Source organism: Spermophilus citellus (genome assembly GCF_964194105.1).
Source record: "Spermophilus citellus genome assembly, chromosome: 11".
Taxonomy (NCBI): Eukaryota; Metazoa; Chordata; class Mammalia; order Rodentia; family Sciuridae; genus Spermophilus; species Spermophilus citellus.
The window spans coordinates 123,102,968-123,126,582 of record NC_138192.1 but is presented as its reverse complement, the minus strand read 5'-3'; the positions used below and the strand labels follow the sequence as shown (position 1 = coordinate 123,126,582).

The following is a 23,615-nucleotide window of genomic DNA, read 5'->3' as shown; positions in this document are numbered from 1 at the left end:
AGTGAATGATTTTTGGACTCTAAAACATGGTCAGATGGTAAAAACTCTACTTTCATTGAGGATTAGAACTTCCACATATGAATTCAAGGGTGATATAAATGTTCAGTCCACAGCAACTGTTGTTTCAAAATATAAAGCTGTTTCTTCTAGTACATTTCCTAAATGTGTATTCAAGTTGATTATACTAAATAAATGAAAAAGCATATATGCTGAATGAATTTTTTTCTCTTATGCATGATCATTAATAATATGTCTTTAATTTTTTTTCCTTTTTTTCCCACAAAAACCATTGGACCAGTTTTTGTCTAGGAAATGTATCAATTTCAGCATATCTGATTGTTGATAGACGTATGGTTATTAAGTTCTTGAAACTTCTGCCTGTATCCATACTTTCATTTTTATCTTTTTTTGAGGGAGGCGTACTGAGACTTGAACCCAGGGGCACTTAACCACTGAGCCTCATTCCCAGCCCTTTTTTGTATTTTATTTAGAGACAGGGTCTCACTGAGTTTCTTTGGAGCTCTCTAAGTGTGGAGACTAGTTTTGAACTTGTGATCCTCCTGCCTCAGCTCCCAAACCACTGGGATTATAGACATGTGCCACCACACCCAGCTTCTTTTCCATTTTTCTTACTTCACCTTTTTATGAAAAACTTGTAATAGCCATACAAATATAGTTCTGGTACCAAAAGAGAAACTGTTAACTGATAGGGCCAATATAAAGTAACTGTAAATGTTTGCCTCCTAATATAGAAAATGTCAGTGTTTTACTAAATAAACTTAGGGATGCCAAGTATAATATAATGAGCAAAAATATAATTTGCGTGAACATCCATATTACCTCCTGCATTTCCCATTTTGATTTGAAGGTAAGGGAATGGCTTAGGGTTCTGTGGTATAAATTACCTATCTTTAATGTCACAGTAGGTACCCATTTTTGTGGTTCTGCAGCATTACTGTTTTGTCACTTTTTTGTTCATTATGTTTTTAGCAATTAGCTGAGCTACTTATTTTATATTAACATTTAAAATTTTTTTCCTAATTAGTTATACATGATACCAGGATGCATTTTGTTTCATTGTACACAAATTGAGCACAACTTTTCATTCCTCTGGTTGTACATGATGTAGAGTTGTACCGTTTGTACAATCATACATGTACCTAGCTAGGGTATCCATCTCATTCCACCATCTTTCTTACCCCGTACCCTTCCCCCTGCCCTTTGCCTAATCCAAAGTGTCTCCATTCTTCCCATGTCCCCTCCCCCCATTATGGATCAGCATCCGTTTACCATACCATTCAGCCTTTGGTTTTTTGGGATTGACTTACTTCGCTTAGTATGATATTTTCCATCTCCATCCATTTACCTACAAATGCCATAATTTTATACTTGGTCTATATATACCTAAAGGACTTAAAATCAGCATACTATAGTGACACAGTCAAATCAATGTTTATAGCAGTTCAATTCACAATAGCTAAACTGTGGAATCAATGTAGATGCCCTTCAGTAAATGAATGGATAAAGAAACTGTGGTATATATACATGGTGGAATATTACTCAGCATTAAAAGAGAATACAATTATGGCATTTGCAGGTAAATGGAAGGAGTTGAGCTACATGTTTTTTTTTTATATCCACATATATAATTTTTTAGTTCTGTGGTATAGATAGCTATGACCCATCCTTTTACATTGAAGAATTGAAGGGAAATACAGTTTTTGCATGGAATTACATAGGGCTGGTGTGTGTGTGTGTGTGTGTGTGTGTGTGTGTGTGTGTGTGTGAGAGAGAGATTTTAGTTGTAGTTGGGCACTTATGTATTTTTATGTGGTAATGAGGATCAAACCCAGTGTCTTGCATGCACTTTACTGCTCAGCCACAACCCCTGAGCCACAACCCCAGTCCTGGGCTGGTGTTTTTGTTTTTAATACTTTTTAGTTGTCAAAGGACCTTAATTTTATTTACATATGCAGTGCTAAGAATTGAACCCAGCGCCTCACACCTGGTAGGCAAGGACTCTACCACTGAACCACAACCCTAGCTCCTGAGCTGTTTTTTTAAAATGGAGTTTGTTGTTACTTTGATTTCAAGGAGAGAATAGTGAATATTTTGACAAATGTTTTTGGTAAAATAGAGCAGTACAAATGACCAAAAGGCAAATGAGCGGAAGTTACAGAGAGGATACTTCTTGAGGATGAAAGGAGCTTATTTTTGGCTTTGGAAATAAGTTCCCCAAATTGAATCAGGACAGAAAATGTGCTAGTCCTCTGGTTCACTTTTGGTAGTGCAATTTTTTTTCTATCCTAGAAGAATGTCTCCTTTGAGGAAACTTAGGTTCAAAGGAATTCAGTGAAATTCTCAAGACCACAAAGCAAAATATAGGATGTGATATGACCTTTGTACCTTTCCATGAACAAATCGTGTCTTGTTTAGTAATTATGAAAATATTTCAGTTTTCATAGAAATGTTTCCCTCCCATAACTTTTGTCTTAAAAAAATAAATAAATAACAGAGGGAGCATCTAAGTTAATACTAGAAAAAAAACGTTCTGCAACCCTTTAGATTTAAGGACTCATAAAATTTTGTCAGTCTCAAGGCTGTCGTTATAAGGCTTCTCATCACAGAATTCAGCATTCAGAAGTATTTTTCAGGCTTTGAGTTAGGGTAAAGGAATGTATTAGTAAATAGAGCACATCTGATCCCTGCACTTGTGAAACAGGTAGTAGATGTTTAGTTATAAAATATAATGAAAATAGGAGACAATAATAGAGAAAGGAATGATGGGAAGTAACTACATAGGTCAAGAACTTTGCATTTGAGAGGTGTTGATGCTTAAACTGGGTCTTAGGAATGAGAGGTTGCTAATAAAAGAGGGTTGAAGGGCCATTCCAGACAGAGGGAATGGCTATACAACATATTTCTCTGTAAAGGACCAGATGGATACTCACTATTTATTTTTTTTTAACTTGTGTTGTACCTCCTCAGCTTTGCTGCCAAAGTCATGACAGAGGGTTCTGTACTTAGTTGTATGTATATTAGGAAGCCACTCAATGATTTGAAGCATGACAATGACAAACTGCAGTATAGGTTTTTAAAATATGACTTTGTCTGCTGTGTGGAAAATAAATTAGAGGGCTTAAGTGTTGAGGGGACTGGAAAGAAGTAATCCAGTAATGGGTGGTAATAATGATTTATACTGGTTTAGTGACATTGGTAATTGAGAAGAGTTTTCAAATTCAAGATTCATTTCACATGTACAAAGAATGTTGCCTGCTGACTGATTATAGTGAATATAGTTTCTAGGTTTTTGGCTTTTGAAAGGTAATTGAGGTGATTCTACTTTCTGATGTAGATTTTTTTAAATTTTTTTTATTGGTTGTTCAAAACATTATAAAGCTCTTGACATATCATATTTCATACATCTGATTCAAGTGGGTTATGAACTCCCATTTTTACCCCGTATACAGATTGCAGAATCACATCGGTCACACATCCACGTTTTTACATATTGCCATACTAGTGACTGTTGTATTCTGCTATCTTTTCTATCCTCTACTATCCCCACTCCCCTCCCCTCCCATCTTCTCTCTCTACCCCATCTACTGTAATTCATTTCTGTCCCTTGTTTTTTTTTTCCCTTTCCCCTCACATCCTCTTATATGTAATTTTGTATAACAATGAGGGTCTCCTTCCATTTCCATTCAATTTCCCTTCTCTCTCCCTTTCCCTCCCACCTTTTTCTCATGCTCTTCCTCCCTGCTCTGTTTTTAGTTGCTCTCCTTATATCAAAGAAGACATTTGGCATTTGTTTTTTAGGGATTGGCTAGCTTCACTTAGCATAATCTGCTCTAATGCCATCCATTTCCCTGCAAATTCCATGATTTTGTCATTTTTTAGTGCTGAGTAATAGTCCATTTTGTATAAATGCCACATTTTTTAATCCATTCATCTATTGAAGGGCATCTAAGTTGGTTCCACAGTCTAGCTATTGTGAATTGTGCTGCTGTGAACATCGATGTAGCAGTATCCCTATAGTCCGCTCTTTTAAGGTCTTCAGGGAATAGTCCCAGAAGGGCAATAGCTGGGTCAAATGGTGGTTCCATTCCCAGCTTTCCCAGGAATCTCCATACTACTTTCCAAATTGGCCGCACCAATTTGCAGTCCCACCAGCAATGTACAAGTGTACCCTTTTCCCCACATCCTCGCCAGCACTTGTTGTTGTTTGACTTCATGATATAGATTTTAAGTAGGAAATGGTGCGCCATTTGAACAGATTAATTTCTAGATACCTCTGAAATTGAATATGATATATAAATCTAGTTGTCTGAAAAATTTGGACTAGAAATGTAATTTGGGGAATATGAGCATAGGTAGATTATATTTAAAGTACTAGAAGTAGATGAAATCACAGAGAGAAGGAGGTCTAATATCAAACCCTGAGAAATTTAAACATTTAGTGTTCCTGACAGATTCAAGATTGTATTGGAAACTAAAAATTACCAGAGAGTTGGTAGTACTTTAAGAATTAGCTCTAATCTTAATTATCAAATAATTTGGACATTTATTTAGCCATAATTTTGGTTTTTCATAGCTGGTGTGCTTGTGTGTGTGTATGTGTATGTGTGTGTGTGCGCGTGCGCATGCACGCACATGCATGCTCGTGTATATCTTTTGAATGTTAGAAGACAGTTTTCTTATGCGCAGGGTATAAAGGTAGAGCCATCTCTCTTCATTCTTCTTTCATAAGATTCTTACTTGGGGGATGTGAGCATAGGTAGACAGACAAGTGTCTGAAGTCATCTTACAGTAATCAAAGCTTTGTCTTGTCTTCTCCCTCATGTTAGACACTCCATATTTAAAAGTAAGCAAAAGATGACACTTCAGTGGGAAAAGTACTAGGTAGAAAATAAGAACTGAGCTTTAAGAGTAATTCTTCCACTATCAGTCTTGAACAAAATTACTAGGCCTTTCTGGATTTTTCAGATTATTAATCAATAAAAATTAGATTTTTTTAAAAAAGAATTTTAACATTATATAGTAATAATATGATACATTTGGGTTATTTAGACTTAAGAATGTTCTAGTGTTTTGAACTTTACCATTATTGTGCCATAATATGTGTTTAGAATAAAACCATTTCAATTTTACATTGTTTTAAGTCAGAGGAGAAACTTTTAATGTAGCAAGAGCTTTATTAACTCAATTTGCTAATGTCTCAGAGGTTTCTTACATTTTCCTTACGCTTAAGTTCTCATTCAAATTCATATTCTTAGTAATGATTGAATAGCATGGTAGTCTTATAAATGAGCCTTGTACTTGGAAATTTTGTTTTCCTCTTAGAAAAATAACTGAACAAAAGATGTTAACTTTTAAAATCTAGAAACAACTCAGTGTTACTTAGAAGATGGTTTGTTTCAGTGGTTTACAAAGTCATCTATATATTCTGTTATGAAAGTAATATTTTATTTTTAGAAGGTGGCAGAATAAGAGGAGCTTTATCCTGCTCACTTCTATTCATTCAGAATGCTTCCTGTTGAGGATGTTTCATGCCAGGCACTGGACAGGCATTTGCAGTATATTGAAGATCACTATCTTTGTGGAACTTTAGTTTTTTAACTTACCTCCCCAGATCTGTGCTTTGTAATCCTGATCTAAGTGTTTGGTTTACAGATAGAGAAATTGAAACTTTTGAAGGAGATATAGGGTGTCATTTGCTGCAAATGAAGTCTCTATGTAAAACTACTTTTTCAGTATACTGTTTTTCTGTTTATTCTTTGGATGGGGAAGGAGAAGAGCCCGTGTTTTAAATTTTATATTTATTTGTAGGTAAATTAAGATCTTTATGTGAGGGTACTATAAAGGCTGAGTATATTAGTTGCCTATGAGATTGAAGTTGATAAGTTCTGTACCAGTTACTTAAGCAGATTTGACTTTTATATTAAAGTTTTTTGAGTGCTTTTTCCTAGGCAAATGTGGTGAATGTAGAGAGGTATTTTAATGGCTTGTATGCATAAAATAAAAGTAAATGGTAGCAGTAAATTAAGAATATTAAGGGAAGCAGTTAAGAATAAGACTTTTGTTAGCAAAGACAGATTCTGTTCAGAGGCCCACAGGTACCAAGTTTCTCCTGTGTTTCAGCCACCCCAGAATAAGTAAGGCATGATATCTGCCAGCAGGAAACTCATAGCTTTAGTGAGATAATCAGATTTGAAAGGACATTATTTTTGCCTGAGCATTTCAGGGTGAGGTACAAAGAAGAGGTCACTTTTAAGACCTTTAATGGATTTTTAAAGATTCATCATGTGAACAAAGGCAAGATAGAGTGTTAATAGGGAAAATTGCATGAGAAAAAAGGCTAAGTTACTATGATTTCAATGAGGTGGATCCGGTGCAGTTGGGACATAAAGGATCTTCAGGTACCTGGGTAGGAAACGGAAATGGTAAAGTGAGTTGGATTAGATTTTGAAAAGTTTTGTGTGGGTGGTCTTATTCTGTTGGTGGGGGAAGCCATTGCTTTTAATCTATAAAAAGAGGCTGACTGTGATGGAGAAAATGGAGTAAAATATTTAATATAAGTGCCATTTTCAGTGTTTAATTGATGATTTAATTCTGCTATTTTGTCTTGTGCTTTTTTCCTAACTTAAAGTAATTGGAAGATAGTGGGAATGTATTATGTTAAATATTGCAGTTGCTTCGTATGATGATAGGAGTCAGAAAGCAGAGAAAGAAAGGCTGAATATGGGGTGATTGTCCTAAATGTGAAAAGGATAATCCCAAAAGTAGAGACTTGGGATAAGATAAGGAAAAGAAATTATTAAAAAGTCAGGAAGATAGTAACCATGAGATATGAGAGACTAGGAAGATGATGACTTCTACTTTGAAAGGGTTGGAGAGAGATGATGTTGCCAGGAGAGCCAGGGTTTCAAATGTTTACTGATACTGAATACTAGCTGTTATGTAAGTTGTTAAGTAGATTGCAAGCTCTATGAGGGCAGTTATCTTCTCTTACTTGTTTTTATATTTTTTGATGATATTCTTTTCATATTATTAAATATGTGAAGGAATGAGCTAGGGCCTTTCATTCATCTTTGTGTCTGTTGTTGCTTGTTTGTGGTTTGCATTCATTTTTCTTCTAGAATGAATCTCTAGCATCTGGGGCAATAAAAATGGAAAACATCATAGTATATAGCCACAGATTGCTGAGATCTATTTTGTCTTTTGTATTTTATCTTCTTCCTGTACCTGCCTAAACACAGTATGATTTGGCTGTATACATCTGTTTGTTTGAAATCAGTATATTAGTTTGTTGGAAATCAGATTGTGATTTTGTGAAATGATTTTTTTTTATCTTAACCATTGGAAATGGATAATTAATAGTGGAATCTTTCTGTGGTGTAAAATACCTTTTGTTCTAGGTTCATTCCTTTCCACCTAGTAAATAAAAGGCTACATTTTTTTGTGTGTATGATGATTATTTTGTACTCAGAGAAATCCTCATTTTCTAAGGTATGTTATTTTTAAAAGTATAAAAGAATATTATGTTTAAGAAAACTTCTACCACTGAGCAACATCACCAGACCTTTCTTTTTACTTTAGTTTGTGACTGGTACTTGCTGAGTTGCAGAGGGTGACCTCGAACTTGAAATCTTCCTGCCTCAGCCTCCCAGAAGTAACTGGTATTACAGGTGTGTGCCACCACACCCTGGGAAGAATGCATTTTTTAAAATGATATCAAAATTAGTTGATTCTTCCTTGTCCTCATATGTAGTGAATTATGAAAATGTGTTATCCTAACACCATTTTTGTGCCTCTGTTTTCAATCTCATGCTATTTTTGAGGTCATATGAATGCTAATACTAGGATCCCCCTATTCCTGGTAAAGGAGATAAAGTGGTTAAATGCCTCTTGTATCCTCCATAGTGCCTAGCACCTTGCTTTGCTTGTTGGAAGCAATTAAATTGGACACTTAGAGCAAACAGTGAAAGTGGGGAATATTTGTTTTTGAAATTCAAAATAGTGTACTTTTGTAAAAGTCCTTAAAAATTATATTAGTGTGTACATCAGTGAAATTACTTAAATAAAAACAAACTTCTGACAGCAGTTAGAAAAAAAAATATTTTTCCTTGTAGTAGCTCTTACTGTTTTATTATGGGTACTAGTATGATTTCTTTGATTACCACCCTTATTCTTTTTTAAAATTTTTTTAGTTGGACACAATATCTTTATTTAATTTATTCATTTTTATGCGGTGCTGAGGATTGAACCCAGGGCTTCACACATGCTAGGCGACTGCTCTACTTCTGAGCAACAACCTCAGTCCCCCACCCTATTCTTAAAGCTAGTGAAAAATAATGGAAATAATATTGTTAATCTAGCAAATACCAGTAAAATTTATATCATTCATGAATCTCGCCATTAGTAAATACTTGGAAAGTTTAAAATATTAACAAAACACAGGAAGAAACTTGCTTTGTAATGTAGAAATCTAAAAGTAGTAATGTAGTATGAGAGCGACAGTATTTACCACATTTATATTGAATATACAAATAATTGAAAGTTGGCTCGTTAAGAACTTTCAGAGTATGAAGTAGAAGAGTTCCTTCCAGTCATGTATAAATTTCTGTTCTTTAACATTTTACAAGCATTCATTATCCTGTGTTGCCATTATTCACAATGTATGAATATTGATATAGAAACATATATGCTATATTCTATAAGTAGCAAAACATTACAACACTCTTTTCAACTTTTTAAATCAAGAATTCTTAGGGAGAGGGGAAGGGCTGTGGACCTGTTTTCAAACTGTGTCAGATTGGAAGAGATGGCCTCTATACTCCATGACTTGACTCCCATTAAGATTCACTTCTATAGTAAGTCATTTTAATTGTTAGGTTGGTGTCATACCACCCTGGAGTGATAAAGTGAATAACTTTTTGAGATCTTCTAGAATTATTTAATAGCATTCCTTGAAAAAATAAGATTTGCATAGCTAGCAGAACTTGTGAAGGTGACAAAACCCTGTACCACATAATTAACACAGGACTCAAATGTAAATGTAAGTAGAAACAAATACTCTTTTGAAAGATCATGGTAAATGTTGCATATTTGGGACTGGGGTTATAGCCCAATGGTGGAGTACTTGCCTAGCACATATGAGGCACTGGGTTTGATCCTTAGCACCACATAAAAATAAATAAAATATAAAGGTATCAAGTCAATCTGTAACTAAATTTTTCTTCTTAAAAAGATGGCATATTTGTGTTTTAAACTGACTTCATATGTGAAACAGGCAACATGTTTTAGAAGCCAGGTCCAGAAAGGTACTTAACAGGCATCCAGTGTCTCTCAGTTATTTTAAAACGGCAGAAAACCCCCCTTTTAAATTTCTTATTACGAAACCAATATAAGTCATTTAATCAGGAGAAACAGCCTTCCCTGTGGTCTGTTAAAAGAGGCATCTCAGTGGAACGTGATGTGAAATGAACATCATTGATCTAATCAAACACAATCATATTACAGGTAAAAATTACTATAGATAAGATAGGTTTAAGTGACTTTGTCTTGGTTAGTAATTGCCCTGGTTGCAGTTTTCTGCAGATACTGATATTGATTATTCTAGCTTTTAGGTGAATGTTAAAGCATTGTATGTTTCTAGAAAGACACATCTCTTAGAATTATGGTAACTCTTTGTACTTTTCTTTCTTTATGATTTTTTTTTTTTTTTTTTTTTTTTTTTTTTTTTTTTTTTTTAATGCTGGGGATGAAACACAGGGCCTTGGGTATGCTGGCCAAGCATTCTACCACTAAGATATCTCCCAACCCCTGTTGTACTTTCTAATGATGTTCTTTGTATAATGAGCACGTGTTTTATGTTATTAATGCCCCATTTTATGTTTTTAATACATGGTTTATATTTTTCAGTGCAACATTATGATAAGTATGAAGTACTATATTTTAGTGCCTGATGATGGATCTATATTTTCACTATTGTCTTCAGTTTTGAGTCTTTTTAAGGAGAAATTCCTCAGTTTTCAGTATTCCACATCATCATTGGTTTTATGACTCTTCTAGTTTTAGTAAACTTTAGAATAAAAGTCTTTATAATTCATTTTAGGTAATTAGTTTTTCATCTTACCTCAACATCTTATTAGAATTCACTGAGATTTTGCTCTAGGCACTGAAACTTAAAAGTGTTAAAATGTTTCTGTTAATGGTTAAAGTTGTTTTGGAAGGTAGGATGTATGGTGCATGTTATTATGTCCTTCAGCTTTGCAACTATACTAAGGCTGCAGGTGCAGGGTCAGCTTCAGTCTATGGATACGCTTGGATGTGAAAACTCAAGAGCGAAGACTGGGAACCTATAGTTCCAGGTCATGCTCATGCCTGCTGTCCTCCCTCTACTTTCATCCTTCTTGCTAACCCTCATTCTCTTCCCTTTACCAGTAGTTTGTTTTGAGGATGTGGGTCTTATAGCTTGGGCTTTAATTTATCAGTGGACAAGATTTTATTATGCCATAAAAAATAAAAATTTTTTTTTGATTTAATAATTTCACTTTAATGTTTGCTAAGTACCTAATTTTGAAAATGCAAGAAAAGCTATATTCACAGAAGTGAAGAATGTAGTATGCAAATTTGAGCTGTTGCAGAGTAGTTCATAGAGTTGATACTCTTAAATTACTTAAATCTGTCATTGACATTCAAGTTTCTTTTATGAACAAATCATGTGGCATCATAGTTTAATGATTATGATAATAACAAAGCAGGGCCCAACTTGAATCATAATTACTGAAAGTTTTAAAAAAATTAATCCTTTATTTTCATGAATAGTTCTTTTGAGTTTTACTTGTATATTGATTCATATAACCACAATCACACTGAATATGGATCATTTCCTTCATCATCTCACTTCCCTGTGATATGTTTCCTTGTTCCTGGCAGCTTCTGCTCTATTCTTTGTCATAAAAGTTTTGTATTTTCCAGAACATCATATAAGTAGAATCATAGTTTTTTAACCGTTAGAGGCTGGCTTCTTTCATTCAGCGTAATTACCTTGAGATTAAGTTGTATCACTAGTTTGTTTCTTTTTATGGCTGAATGACATTCTGTTGTATGAACGTACCACAGTTTTCTTATCATTTTTTATATATGTAGCTTTTTGTGATTGTGGATAGATCTGATATAAATATTTGTTTACATGTTTTTGTGTGAATATAAGTTGTTTCTACAGAGTAAATACATAGAAGTAGAATGTTGGGTCATAGGTTAAGTGTATATATTTAATTTCATAAGAACTGTCAAACTTTTCTCATAAGACTGTACCAATTTGTGCTTACATCAGCAACAGAGGGTGGTTTTTCTTTTCTTTTCTTTTTTTTTTTGCTTCAAATCATTGCCAACACTTCATGTTGTTTAGCTTACTTTATTGTAGCCTTTCTAATGGGTGTATAGTAGTGTCTCATCATGTTTTTAATTTGCATTTTCCTGATGGCTAATGTTTTTGAACCATCTGTTCATGTACAAGATTGCCTTTTTCTATATCCTCTTTGGTGAAGTGTCTGTTCAAATCTTTTACCCATTTTTAATTGTTTCCTTTTTTTACTGAGTTTTAAGACTTAAAAATACTCTGAATACAAGTGAGTTGATTTTTCACCCAGTCTGTAGCTTCTCTTTTTTAGTATGCACATTGTCTGTTGAACAAAAGATTGTAGTTTTGATGAAGTCCAATTTATCCCATCTGTAGCTTTACTTTTTCTGTGTCGACAGTGTCTGTAGACCAAAAGTTTTTGATTTTTGATAGTCTATGTCACCAGTTTATTTTACAAATCATGCTTTTCTAGTCAGGTTGGCAGTTGCTTAAAATTTTTAGATGATTTGTTTTTTTCACTATAACATAACCATTGTCTTTGAATTGTTATGGTGCTTTGAAAATATGATACAACTAGGTATTATTCTCCTAAAGCAAATTTTAGTGGCTGAATGTTATCAATGGCTTAAAAATAATCAGGAATCAGCATTGCATAGTATAGTAGTTAATGATGTGTACTGTGAAGAAAAATGAAGTGTAGGATAAAGAAGTATATAAGGGTTATTTGAAAAAGAGCATCCAGGGATGAGACCATCCTGAGAGATAGCCATGCAAATTGAGGCAGAAAAAAATGTCAAACCACACAGTTGCTGTTTGTAGTTTATGTTTATTGATTGTTTACTGAATGCTAGAACTGTGCTGAATACATTACTAGCATCAATTAAATCCATATAACAATCCTACAAAAAGGATACTATTTCACATATAAGGAAACCAAGGTCCAGGGATTAAATAATTTATCCAAAATTACACAACTTGTCAGAGCTAAAATTAGAAGTCAGATGGTTTGATTCCAAAATCAGTACTCTTAGCTATTATTCAGAGGTGGCGGACGAGAAAGTATAGTAGGAAATTTAGTTGGAACCAGCTCTAGGGCCTTGTATTGTAGTTCATGATAAGAATTTAGGATTTTATTCTGACCATGTAAGCCTTTGTGAATTGAGAAATTCCCAGAGGTTGCTTTTGGAAGTCAAGAGAGAAAGTGGGAGTCTACATACACACTTGATAATCATCTCTGTATATGTGATAGTATAAAATATTTCTACTGGCCTATAACATATTTCTTTGGTTTAAAATTAAGAATTATATTCCATTATTAACAAATATATGTGCATGTTTATGAGAATCTGTGTGTGTGTGTACATAAACAAACTGATGAACTATTCTGTTAATAGGTGCGAGAAGATGTACTAAATTCATTGAATAACAACTTTCTTCAAACACTAAATCAAGCTTGGAATGATCATCAAACAGCTATGGTGATGATTAGAGACATACTAATGTATATGGTAAGGACAGCTTTTTTGTTATTCTTTAAGAAAACATTTCAGAACAGTGATTTTGTTAAATTTTAGTTTGAATGGTACATCTCAGTGTAGAAGGTGTTTTTTGTTGTTGTTGTTTCTTAATTAGTATTTCTTTTGTAAGGACCAACCTTAGCCTATGTGAGTGAAAAATCTTAAATTTTCACAGTTACTGAATTGTTAAAATGGAAAACTGAAGGAGAATGACTTAAACTTTTTTTCATAATATTTAGCACTTGTGAAAAACAAAACAAAAAATATAACATCTCTTAAGAATGGTTAAATGATGAATATTCTTCTATAAGTTTTTAAAACCCAAGTATATGTCTTCAGTGACACAAATGTCATATTAATGTAAATATTTTTCAGAATAAATCTAGATTCTTTTAGTTTAATTATTATATTACTGCAGAATTAATAACTCCAATAACTTTTCTCATTATTCAGTGTTTATATTTGGAATTTGAACACAATGACGTTCTTATAAGGTTTTACTCTCTTTTTATTTTCAGTTTTTTTTTAATTTTGATTTTTAGTTGCAATGTAGAAATAAGTGCTTGTTCTAGTTTCTTTTACTTAATAAAATAAAGCAGTGTTTTGGAAAGAATTTCTAATGAGAATCAGTACATTTTTTGTCTGCTGAGTGAATTCAGTCAAGCCATTTACCAGTGGTTTAGTAAGGGCTTAGTGGAAGGGGTCAGTGAGAGGCCACTGTATTTTTCAGGAATGTAATAAAAGGTATAACAAATTACTTAGCTTTTCTGAGGATTTCTTTGCTTGTCAAGTTATGGTTTCACTTTGTTATCATTTCGAGGATAATTGAGATAGCATGTGAAAACATACTGACTGGCATATAAATGTGAAATAAATAGTTGACTTGCTGCTGTTTTCATCTTGAAATTTTTGATTTGGTAAGTCTTTAAATTCCATATCAACCATCAAACACCAAGATAAACTATTTGTGATTTCATGGTCTATTGCTCTATTGATATTGATGAAGAATTTTAAGATGTTTATTATATATATTTATGTTTTTAAAAATCTCTTTTCAGTTCCTTTTTGTGCAGTGAAACCTCAAAACCTTAAGTCCTGGTTCTACCTCTTTTTGACCATGGTTAAGCAATTAATTAGTTCTTGCCTCAGCTTTCTCATTTATAAAATGAAAAAAAAAAATTGTGCCAATTGGGGATAGGGTAATGATGGGTCTTAAATAAGCCATTCATGTGAAACACTTAAAAGGATTGGCCTATGGTAACAAGCTCAATACAAATTAACTAATGGCAATATTTTTTGTTCCATCTTTTTTTTTTTTTTTTTTAAATCAAACCATTGTGGTAATTCCATAGCACTGGATAAACCTAGTGACTTGCCTATGTCTCTTCTGGAATATAGGCCAGTGCTACTACTGTTGGCCCATTGTACAGATCTGCAGTGAACCCTCCACACTGCCCAGCAGTTTCACATTTTCTCTGGTTACCTTGCTATACCAGTTATTTTTCTGCAAACCTCTAGCTCCCCTCAATGATCTTGCCTTCTGCCTCTAAGAGAAAACAGAGTTCTTTGTTTATTTCATGACACTAAATCTATAACTTTACATGTATTTTCTCCCCTCTGTGTTTCTCTTTTTCTTCCTGTGTTAGTACAGGATGTTTTCTCCTTTCCTGTCAAAGGTCAGTTGTTTACCTGTTTTTGTGTCATTTGGAATCTTTTAAGTATTTGGGGGTTCTGTCTTTTTTACTGGATCTTATTCATCAGCATTGGACATGATCAAGCCATTCATACCCTCAAAATAAAATTCCACTTAATTTTCAGATGAACTGTCATCTCCCAAGGACATTCATCTATCATTCACAGCTTAATGTTTCATGACAAATGTTGACACTTGGCTATCTTTCTTTTCTCATCTTTCATTCACTTTGTATATGTTCCAGTTAAGCATCTACCTCAAATATTCTATTCAGTTTTGCCCTTACTAAGATCACCGTGAAATCTGTACATCTCTGAATGCAAATATCACTGCTAATCTTCATTCTTGATTTTTTTTCCCCCAATAGCATTTGACAAAGTTGACCATATTTTTCTTCTCCATGTGGGTTTCTTGATTACTGTGACAGAACACTCGGAATGCTTCTTACCTTCTGCCTATTTCTTCTTTCTCTGCTTCTTCTTCTTCATCCATTCCTTAAACAGCTGGATTCTTTTTTTTTTTTTTTTTTTAGTTGTAAGTGGACACAATACCTTTATTTTATTTATTTATATGTGGTGCTAAGGATCGAATCCAGGCCCTCACACATGCTAGGTGAGCACGTTACCACTGAGCTCAGCCCCAGCCTCTAAACAGCTGGATTCTTCAGACTTAATCCTAGATTTTCTTCTCACATTGCACAGTCTTCACCTCATTCGCTACCGTAGATCCTTATGCCTTTGCAGATGATTCCCAAATTATTTTTATAGTATCACTTTCTGAGATTTAGATTCATAAATTCATCTATCTAGTTGATAATTCCCTTCATTGTTTTCTAGGTTACTTTGGACTTGGCATGTCCAAATCATAATTACTATCATTTCAATTGTTCATTGCAGAACCCAGGAATTATTTTCTTATCAGTTACTTCAGCCTCTGTATCTATATCATCTCTTGCTAGAATCTACAATTTTTCCTTGGTTTCACAAGTCTATTAGATAAGACCAATTCACCTTCATTTCTGTCTTGTTGGAGTTTTCAGTATAAATAGTCTTAACATTCATTGGACTCTATAGTTTTCCATATTTATCTCAGTTATTTTTATTATTTTAAGATTTTTTTTTTTCTTGCAGATGGACATGGCACACTTATTTATTTATTTGTTTGTTTGTTTATTTTATGTGATGCCAAGGATAGAACTCAGTGCCTCACACATGCCAGGCAAGCACTCTACCACTGAGCCACAACCCCAGCACCCCAGTTATTATTTTAAAGCACAAATGTGATCATGTAACTACCCTACTTAAATCCTTGTTTGCCCTGCTTAAATCTTATTTCTCATCTTGGAATCCTCACACATGTCATTTGTTTTAAAATCTTCCTAAAATGTTTTCCTTTCTTCATCTCACTTGCTCGCTTTTGTCCTATAAATCTTAAATTTCTTGTCAGCTTTCACTGACTACAGACTCCTCACTGACTGCACTAGCTTTCATTGTGCCTGGTACTATTCCTTTTCAGCATTTGTAACAATTGTTAAAGTTGTTCCCTCTCCCCCTTTATCACTACTCTTGCAGTTTGGGGCCATTAAGTAAAATAAGGATTACTTGAACACAAGCACTGTAGTAATGTGACCTCTTGATCTCATAACTGAGACAACTACTAATGACGGGATTGGGTGGGATTAACACAGCATTGAAATGCTGGACAAAGGGTTGATTCACATCAGGCATGTCAGGGTGGGACTGTACAAGACTTCATCTTGCTACTTAGAGCAGTATATAATTTTAAACTTATGAATTGTTTATTTCTGACATTTTCTGTTATTTTTGGACCATAATTGTAGCACAGCTCCTTGTAGGAACTATCTTGTGTGAATTGATACAGGTGTTATATATTTATTGTGTGTTCTTTTTTAATAGACCATACTTTTTCAGAATGCTTGTTTAAACTTACTATTTTAGATTCAGAAAGAAAAAATTGATAATCTTCACATGTTACTTTTGAACCATAATTGTAGCACAGCTCCTTGTAGGAACTATCTTGTGTGAATTGATACAGGTGTTATATATATTGTGTATGTGTGTGTGTGTGTGTGTGTGTGTTTAAGTAAACCATACTCTTTCAGAATGGTTATGTAAACGCTATTGTAGATTCAGAAAGAAAAAAATTGATATCTTCACATTCCATAAGATAAAATTTTAAAAATTTCATATCCTCAGTTCTCTTATTTTGCCTTTTTAGTGTATATTGTTTTGATCTTAATTATGATATATCCAAAAGTCAATATTTCTACCAAAGGAAAAATTTATATACATTGGAATTAACTAAGGTGTACAAAATGATTTTTGAAAAATGTGTGCACTTCTGTAACCAGTACCTCAGTCAAGATAAGTAACATGGCTTTTCGTTTCCCAAAAATCAAAAAATATTTTTCTGTTGGTATTTGCATTATTTTCTTTGAAGATTTTTACCTCATACTAAACATCTCAGGTCATGTTTCCTAGCCAAGTATTTCAAGTTATATCCACGTAGAACCCATATCATTTTCTTCTGTGAATCCCCTGCTCTGCCTTTTGGAATTTTAGATCTCAAGCTGAGAGGAGAAGAAGAAGGTGAAGTTTTACTATTTATCTCCCTGTTACCCACTCAGCTGACTTTTTTACTCTTACCAAGGAGGTGTATCTAAAATGTCATGCATGAACCTCAGTGTATGTATCATATACCAATGGATATATTAACTCTGGGAATTAAATGGAAGCAGGCATGGGTCAGAATTTATCCCATGTGACTTTGTTATTTGGCAAGCTCATTATTTTCAGAAAGAAAAATATACACGTCTCTGGATGGAACATGTGACCTAGTTTCTGCCACTCTACCCTTCCTAATGTTTGAGACTTGAACCACTTGTTTAGACCCTGAAGGCGTTAAGTTTGTAATCTCTGCTTTACTTAATTTAAAGGAAAAAAAATCATTGATTTCTTAAAGAAATGATTACATGTTCAGCTTTTAAGATAGTTTGGGTTTAGTTATTAAAAGTTTCATTGTCAGTTTTAATTTTTCAAAATACTAATGATTAGGAAAAGATTTTTGAGTATTTTGTAGACACAGTGTCATAATAACATTAGTTATTAGTATAATTTGTATTTATTTATTTTACCCTTAAATTGTGAAAATGAATACAATATTAAAGGAAAATTAAGTTTATGGATAGTACTCTGTAGGCCAACTTGAACAACTAGAATTAATGCCAAAGGAGAAGAAATATAATTTTTTATCTTGGCATATAGGGTTAATAAAAGACTTAATAGAGACATTTTCTACATAAAATTTTCTTGTGAATTTCAAAGTTTTTTTGTGTGTGTGCTTTTACTTGACTTTATATTTCCAGTGTTTTTACAAACAACAAAAGTAGGAGTGGTACTGCCCGTCATCCTTAAAGAAAATTTAGAGGGGATAAATTCACAGGGAAGGGAGTAACATAGGAAAGGAGGGCCACTTCTTATTTGGCCTGTTTGGAAGTTACCAAGGATGGATAAAGAGGTAAAGAGGAGATAAGCTGATGAACTCTCTATTGATGCTTAGCCTGCTTATAAAGAAGAAGATGAGAGTGTTAGTTTAGACAGACCGAGCATGTGAGTTGTTGGGAGACTGCAGAAGGTAGTAAGTTGAATAATGACCTCCATCACTAATATGTCCATGACTAATCTCTGGAACCTGGGAGTGATAATCTTATATATCAAAAGAAATTTTGCAGGCATATTTCAGGATCTTGAGATGAGATTATTCATAACCATTCTCTTAGGCCTGATGTAATCATAGTGGTCCTCACAAGAGGGATGCAGGAGGAATCAATAGTTGAAAGTAAAGGAGTGGAAAGATAACCTCTTTGAAGATGGGCAGTGGGTCTCTAGCCAGGGAATACAACAAATGGCCACTGGAAGCTGAAAAAGGCATGGAAGTAGATTTCCCCTTTGGATTCTCCTGAAAGAACCATCCCTGCCAGCACCTTGTTTTAGCCTACTGATCTGATTTCAGTTTTCTGAACTCTAGAATTTTAAGAGAGTAATAAGCAAATACATTTGTGATAAATTTTTACAGCAGCAATAAGAATTTAATAAAAGAACAGAGTTTGGAAGACCTGCTGTCCAGGGTCAACTACTTGTAAATGAATGGGTAATCTGTAGTTGTGAGGGTATAATCAGGTGTGTTTGGCACATATTTTGTAGAGTGGACCCAATCAGTAGTCTGTACTTTTTTTAGGAGTATGTAGCAGCCTCAGAAGAATGCTCAAAATAAGGAAAACCAGTTGATAGATTTTTCCATATTGGGGTTGGGGGAGAATTCTAAGATAGCATAGTGGAAATGGTGATCATGAGTTCATGATGTTTCAGGAGGCAAGTGAATCATAAGGTTCCAGGAAATAGAAATATTAGATCCATTGAGGGTGAGAACATTCATTTAAATGTAACTAAGTAGCAGGAGTGGGAAGAAAAAAGATGATCTTCTGTGCCAGAGTTATTTGATATCTTCTGGGGGTAAGATTCGGGGTTTGCTTACTACATGAATGACTGAAAGGAGTTTTGATAAGATGGGGGATGAAAATTTAGGAGTGAGTGAGATTGCTTGTTAGTATGAATGTTGTAATTACGAAAGATAGTACATAGCAAGGAGCTGAACTGTAAGCTGTTGTTGAAGCTACCAAGGAGGAATAAGGTCAAAAGATAGGATGAGAACATGGAAATGATGAAACTGTGGGTCTGTATTTTCTCCTGTAGATTTTGGTGCTTTTAGTTCCCCCAAAAACCTTTTTTCATAATATTCAGATTGCACATTTTGGAGAAGTTTGATAATAGCTATAGAGACTTTCCTGACACCTTTTTTGCATTCAAAATGACATCTTTGGACTACTAAGCTTCAAACATGTTGAACATTTTTGCCAACTTGCCTTTTGCAGGAAGGATCTGTTTTAACACAGGCTTTTCTTATAAATGCTCTAATTTTTCTGTGACTGATGATATCCAAGACCATAGCATTTTTTATAGTTAAGTCAAAAACTTCGATTTTGACTACTTGCCTTTATGTGAAATAAAACCAGGACAATGTTTCCTTTTTGTTTTATTTTGGTTTTGTTATGCATAGTTATTTTATTTTTCCCATTTGTTTATTGTTACTGGATATCTTTTAGCTCCTGTATGAAATAAATTAATGGAACCATAAACACCACATTCCCTGTGGTCTGTGAACTAGTTTCTTGCGTGTGCAGTGATAGTCGAACAGTTCATAATGTTAAGTTTAGGGAGACAAGTGTTCGGTGTTTACACTGTCCAGCATGAAGTAGACCCTCTTACATAGTCAGAAATAGAGCGCACATGTCTTGATGGAGTAAATGGAATGAAACTTTTGTACATAAAATGGATTGCTACCAGTATATATGGGAAATTTGGAGTAGTGATAAAAATCTTTAATAATGAATTAAGAGACTCATGGCTTTAGTTCCTATTTTGTCATTAATTTGCTGAAGTCATTTAACCTCCCTGGTTAAGATTCTTGCTTTCCTTAGCAATAAAGCAAATTCATTGGTTAAGAACTCAAGTTGTTATCTTTTTGAGAGTCATAAATATCTTGTGAGTGATCAGGATATGTTGACTCTAGTAGATATTTTTACATCTACATATCACCCAACCATACTTTTATTTTCAGTTTCAACAGGATTTGGGGGTACTTAAGGATTTGTTGATTAGATTATTTTAGATCTTTAGTGCCCTTTCAGCTTTAAAGCTTTTTGTTTGTTTTGGTTTTTTTGGTACTAGGGGTTGAACCTAGGGGCGCTTAACCACCGAGCCACATCTTCAGCCCTTTTTATTTTTTTATTTTGAGACAGGGTTTTTCTAAGTTGCTTAGGGTCTAAGTTGCTGATGCTGGCTTTGAACTGTGATCCTCCTGCCTCAGCCTCTTGAGTTGCTGTGAATTCAGGCATGTGCCACCATGTCTAGTGGCTCTAAAGCTTTAAACCATTTTAACATTGAAAGTGAATAGCTAGATGTCATGTCACAGTTTCTTTGAGAACTCTTCAAATGGGTTGATACATCCTTGATTGACTATGAGTCTATGCAGTACTATTATAATAGCAGGTAACACTTAACTCCTTATTGTGTTCGAGACACTACTTTAAGCACTTTTAGTGTATGAATTTATTTAGCCCTTACAATATCAGTTTTGTTATTATCTTTAAGCAGTAGTGTGGGAAAGTGATAAAATTAAAATTATTATTGTGCTTCTTTGAAAAGTTACAATTCTGAGTCTGCAGCAGCAGGTATCTCCATCACAAAGCTGTATCACTGCATTGTTTTAAACACCGGATTTTCAAGTTGGTCACGGTAATTTCCATTTTGTAGATGAAGAAATTTAGATTAGAAAAATAACAACTAAGGTTAGAGCAATTAACTAACTTGCCAAAGATCATACAGTTACTGTTTAACCAGAGTGGGATTGAATCCAGTCTTAAATTTTTAATTCAAAGCCTATGGTCTTCACCACTTTGTTGTACCACCTCAGTGCAGAAGAATTAAATTAATTGACTCTGTTTGATAGAATTTATGATAAACCCAGAGTTGAGTTAACATTCACCTTAATGCCATAAGTAAATAAGTTTATTCAGCAAGCATTTACTGAGTATGTATTGTATATCAAACACTGTTCTAAATGACTATGATTCCATTTTCTAAATTCTTCTTTCATTGGCAGTTTGATAATGTAGAAATTCTTTTGAGAAGATAAACCTGATTTCCCATATTTAACTTGAAAATAATGACTTTATCTATGATCCTATTTCAAGCTCTTAAAGCATATAGAAAGTCCTTAGTTTTTTCCTCACTTTTGATTTTGAACCTGATACTGCAATTCTCACTGAAGAAGTGACTTTCTTAGAATAATTGTCATTAGAAGTTATTAGCTCCATTGTTGGAATACTTAGAAACTCGCCAGAAACCTTAAATACTACTTGATAATCCTGTAATGCTATGCCAATTTAAAAATCCTTTTAATAGTTTTGGAAAACTTTTGCTGTATAACATAGAAAATGCACACATAGTTTGCCCATTTTTTAAAAATCAGATGTATCTGTTTTTGTAATTTCTTTGAGTTTCTTTATTCCAGATAAAGTTTTTTGTTAAATACACAAATTGCAAGAAAATTGTCTTTCATTCTGGCTTTTTTCTCTTTTTTAATGGTATCTTTAATGAAAAGTTTCTAATTGAAGTTAAATTTTGTAGCCTATAGTTGTTGGATAGAGTATTGTCAGTTTGATCAGATTTGTTAACCAGGTCGGCATGTTGTTCACATGATCCATATCATTACTAAATCTTTTTGTCTATTTATCCTGTCAGCTATTGAGAAGTATTAAAATCTTCTTATTGCAATGTGGACTTATCTGTTTCTGCTTTTAATTTGTGTATTTTGAGGTTGTATTAAAATGAGTATATGGGCTGGGGATATAGCTCAGTTGGTAGAGTACTTGCCTTACATGCACAAGACCATGGGTTCAATCCCCAGCACTCCACACACTCATATACAAAAGTATAAGCTTAGTATTTTTTTAAATCTTCCTGTTGAATTTGACTCTTCTATTTTTATGGAATATCCCTCTTGATCTCTAGCAGTACTTCTTTCCATAAAGTCTATTGTTTGATATTACTATATTAGCTTTCCTTGGTTGATACTTTGCATAGCAAATTTTTTCCCATCCTTTCAGTTCAAACTTTCTGTTATTTCATTTGAGGTGTGTCATATGTGTAACATAGTAATATGCTTTTTTTTAAGAGAGAGAGAATTTTTTTAATATTTATTTTTTAGTTTTCTGTGGACACAACATCTTTATTTTATTTTTATGTGGTGCTGAGGATGGAACCCATTGCCCCCCCCACATGCCAGGCGAGCGCACTACCCCTTGAGCCACATCCCTAGCCCAGTAATGTGCTTTTAAACCCCATCTAACAATCTTTGTTTTTTTTTAATTGAATCATTTATTTTATTTATATTTAATGTAATTATTGATACATTTGGGTTTAAATAGAGTATTCTATTTTTCTGTTCTTTATTGCTTTTTCCACTTGTTTGCCTTTGTTTTCCCATCCTCCTCTCATTGGCTAACCATTTATATATTATTATTTTAGTGGTTACTTTATAGAGCTTAGAAATTAAAATGAACTTCCTTGTACATTATCAGTTTTTAACAAACCCCTTTCCCTTTTTTTTAATACCAAGGTCTGGATAGCATAAGGATCTTAGAACATTTCAACTTTCTGGGATTCCACTTGCCCCTCCCCTCTTAAGTTTTTTAGGTATTTAATCCTGAGTTGGTTTTTGTTTTGTTTAAAGGGGAGGGAGGCAAGCCTAGGAATTTTGGGTTGAGTGTCAGTGTTACCTATGAAAAAGTGGAGGCACTGGATAATACTTCCTCCAAATAAAATTTTAATTTTGTTCTAGCAGACATGTAAAGTATGGGAAGAGCTTTGTGATCTAGATGAAGCTGTTTTTAGGCTTTGTAATTTATTGTTGGTCTGTTTTCATTTTACATTTATTTCTAGAGCATACCTTTAGGCAAGGTGCCTAGCCCCAGCTGAAAGCCTAAGGTGTTAACCAGGTTGCTTTCTGCAGTACTGTGCCTTGAATTTTTACTTCTCTCTTTCCTGTAAGTCTGCCAGTAATCTCTTGTCAGTTTATAAGCCTCATGATAATCTTGGGGGCTGGGGAGGGTTTTGTTTTATTTGGTTTTTGATGTTTTAGTAAACATTCACAGTGGAAAGTTGTTTGTAGAATTTCTGGTTTTTCTTGTATAAGTCCCAGCCAGCTTCATATCCAGCCCCTTCTGAGACTTTGTGCTTGGCCTTATTTTCATTCTTCCAAATAAAGACAGCAGCTGACTCAGGGTAATAAGCAAAGGCAAGTGTGGGACTATTCTCAATATACTGTATTAACATTTTCTTCAGAATTTTGGCCCCACGAGTCCAGGTTGATTTTTGTTACTTTTTGATGCTTTAAA

At 33.9% G+C, this 23,615-nt stretch overlaps 1 protein-coding gene across 1 annotated transcript in view; it reads left to right on the top strand.

Annotated features, from left to right (window-relative positions):
• CUL3 (cullin 3) overlaps window positions 1-23,615 on the top strand; it is an 86,040-nt gene that overhangs the window by 23,814 nt on the left and 38,611 nt on the right. Inside the window, exon 3 of the mRNA XM_081261672.1 lies at window positions 12,763-12,876. Within this exon, the coding sequence (XP_081117798.1) occupies window positions 12,763-12,876 (114 nt within the window). The remainder of the gene's footprint in view (window positions 1-12,762; window positions 12,877-23,615) is intronic.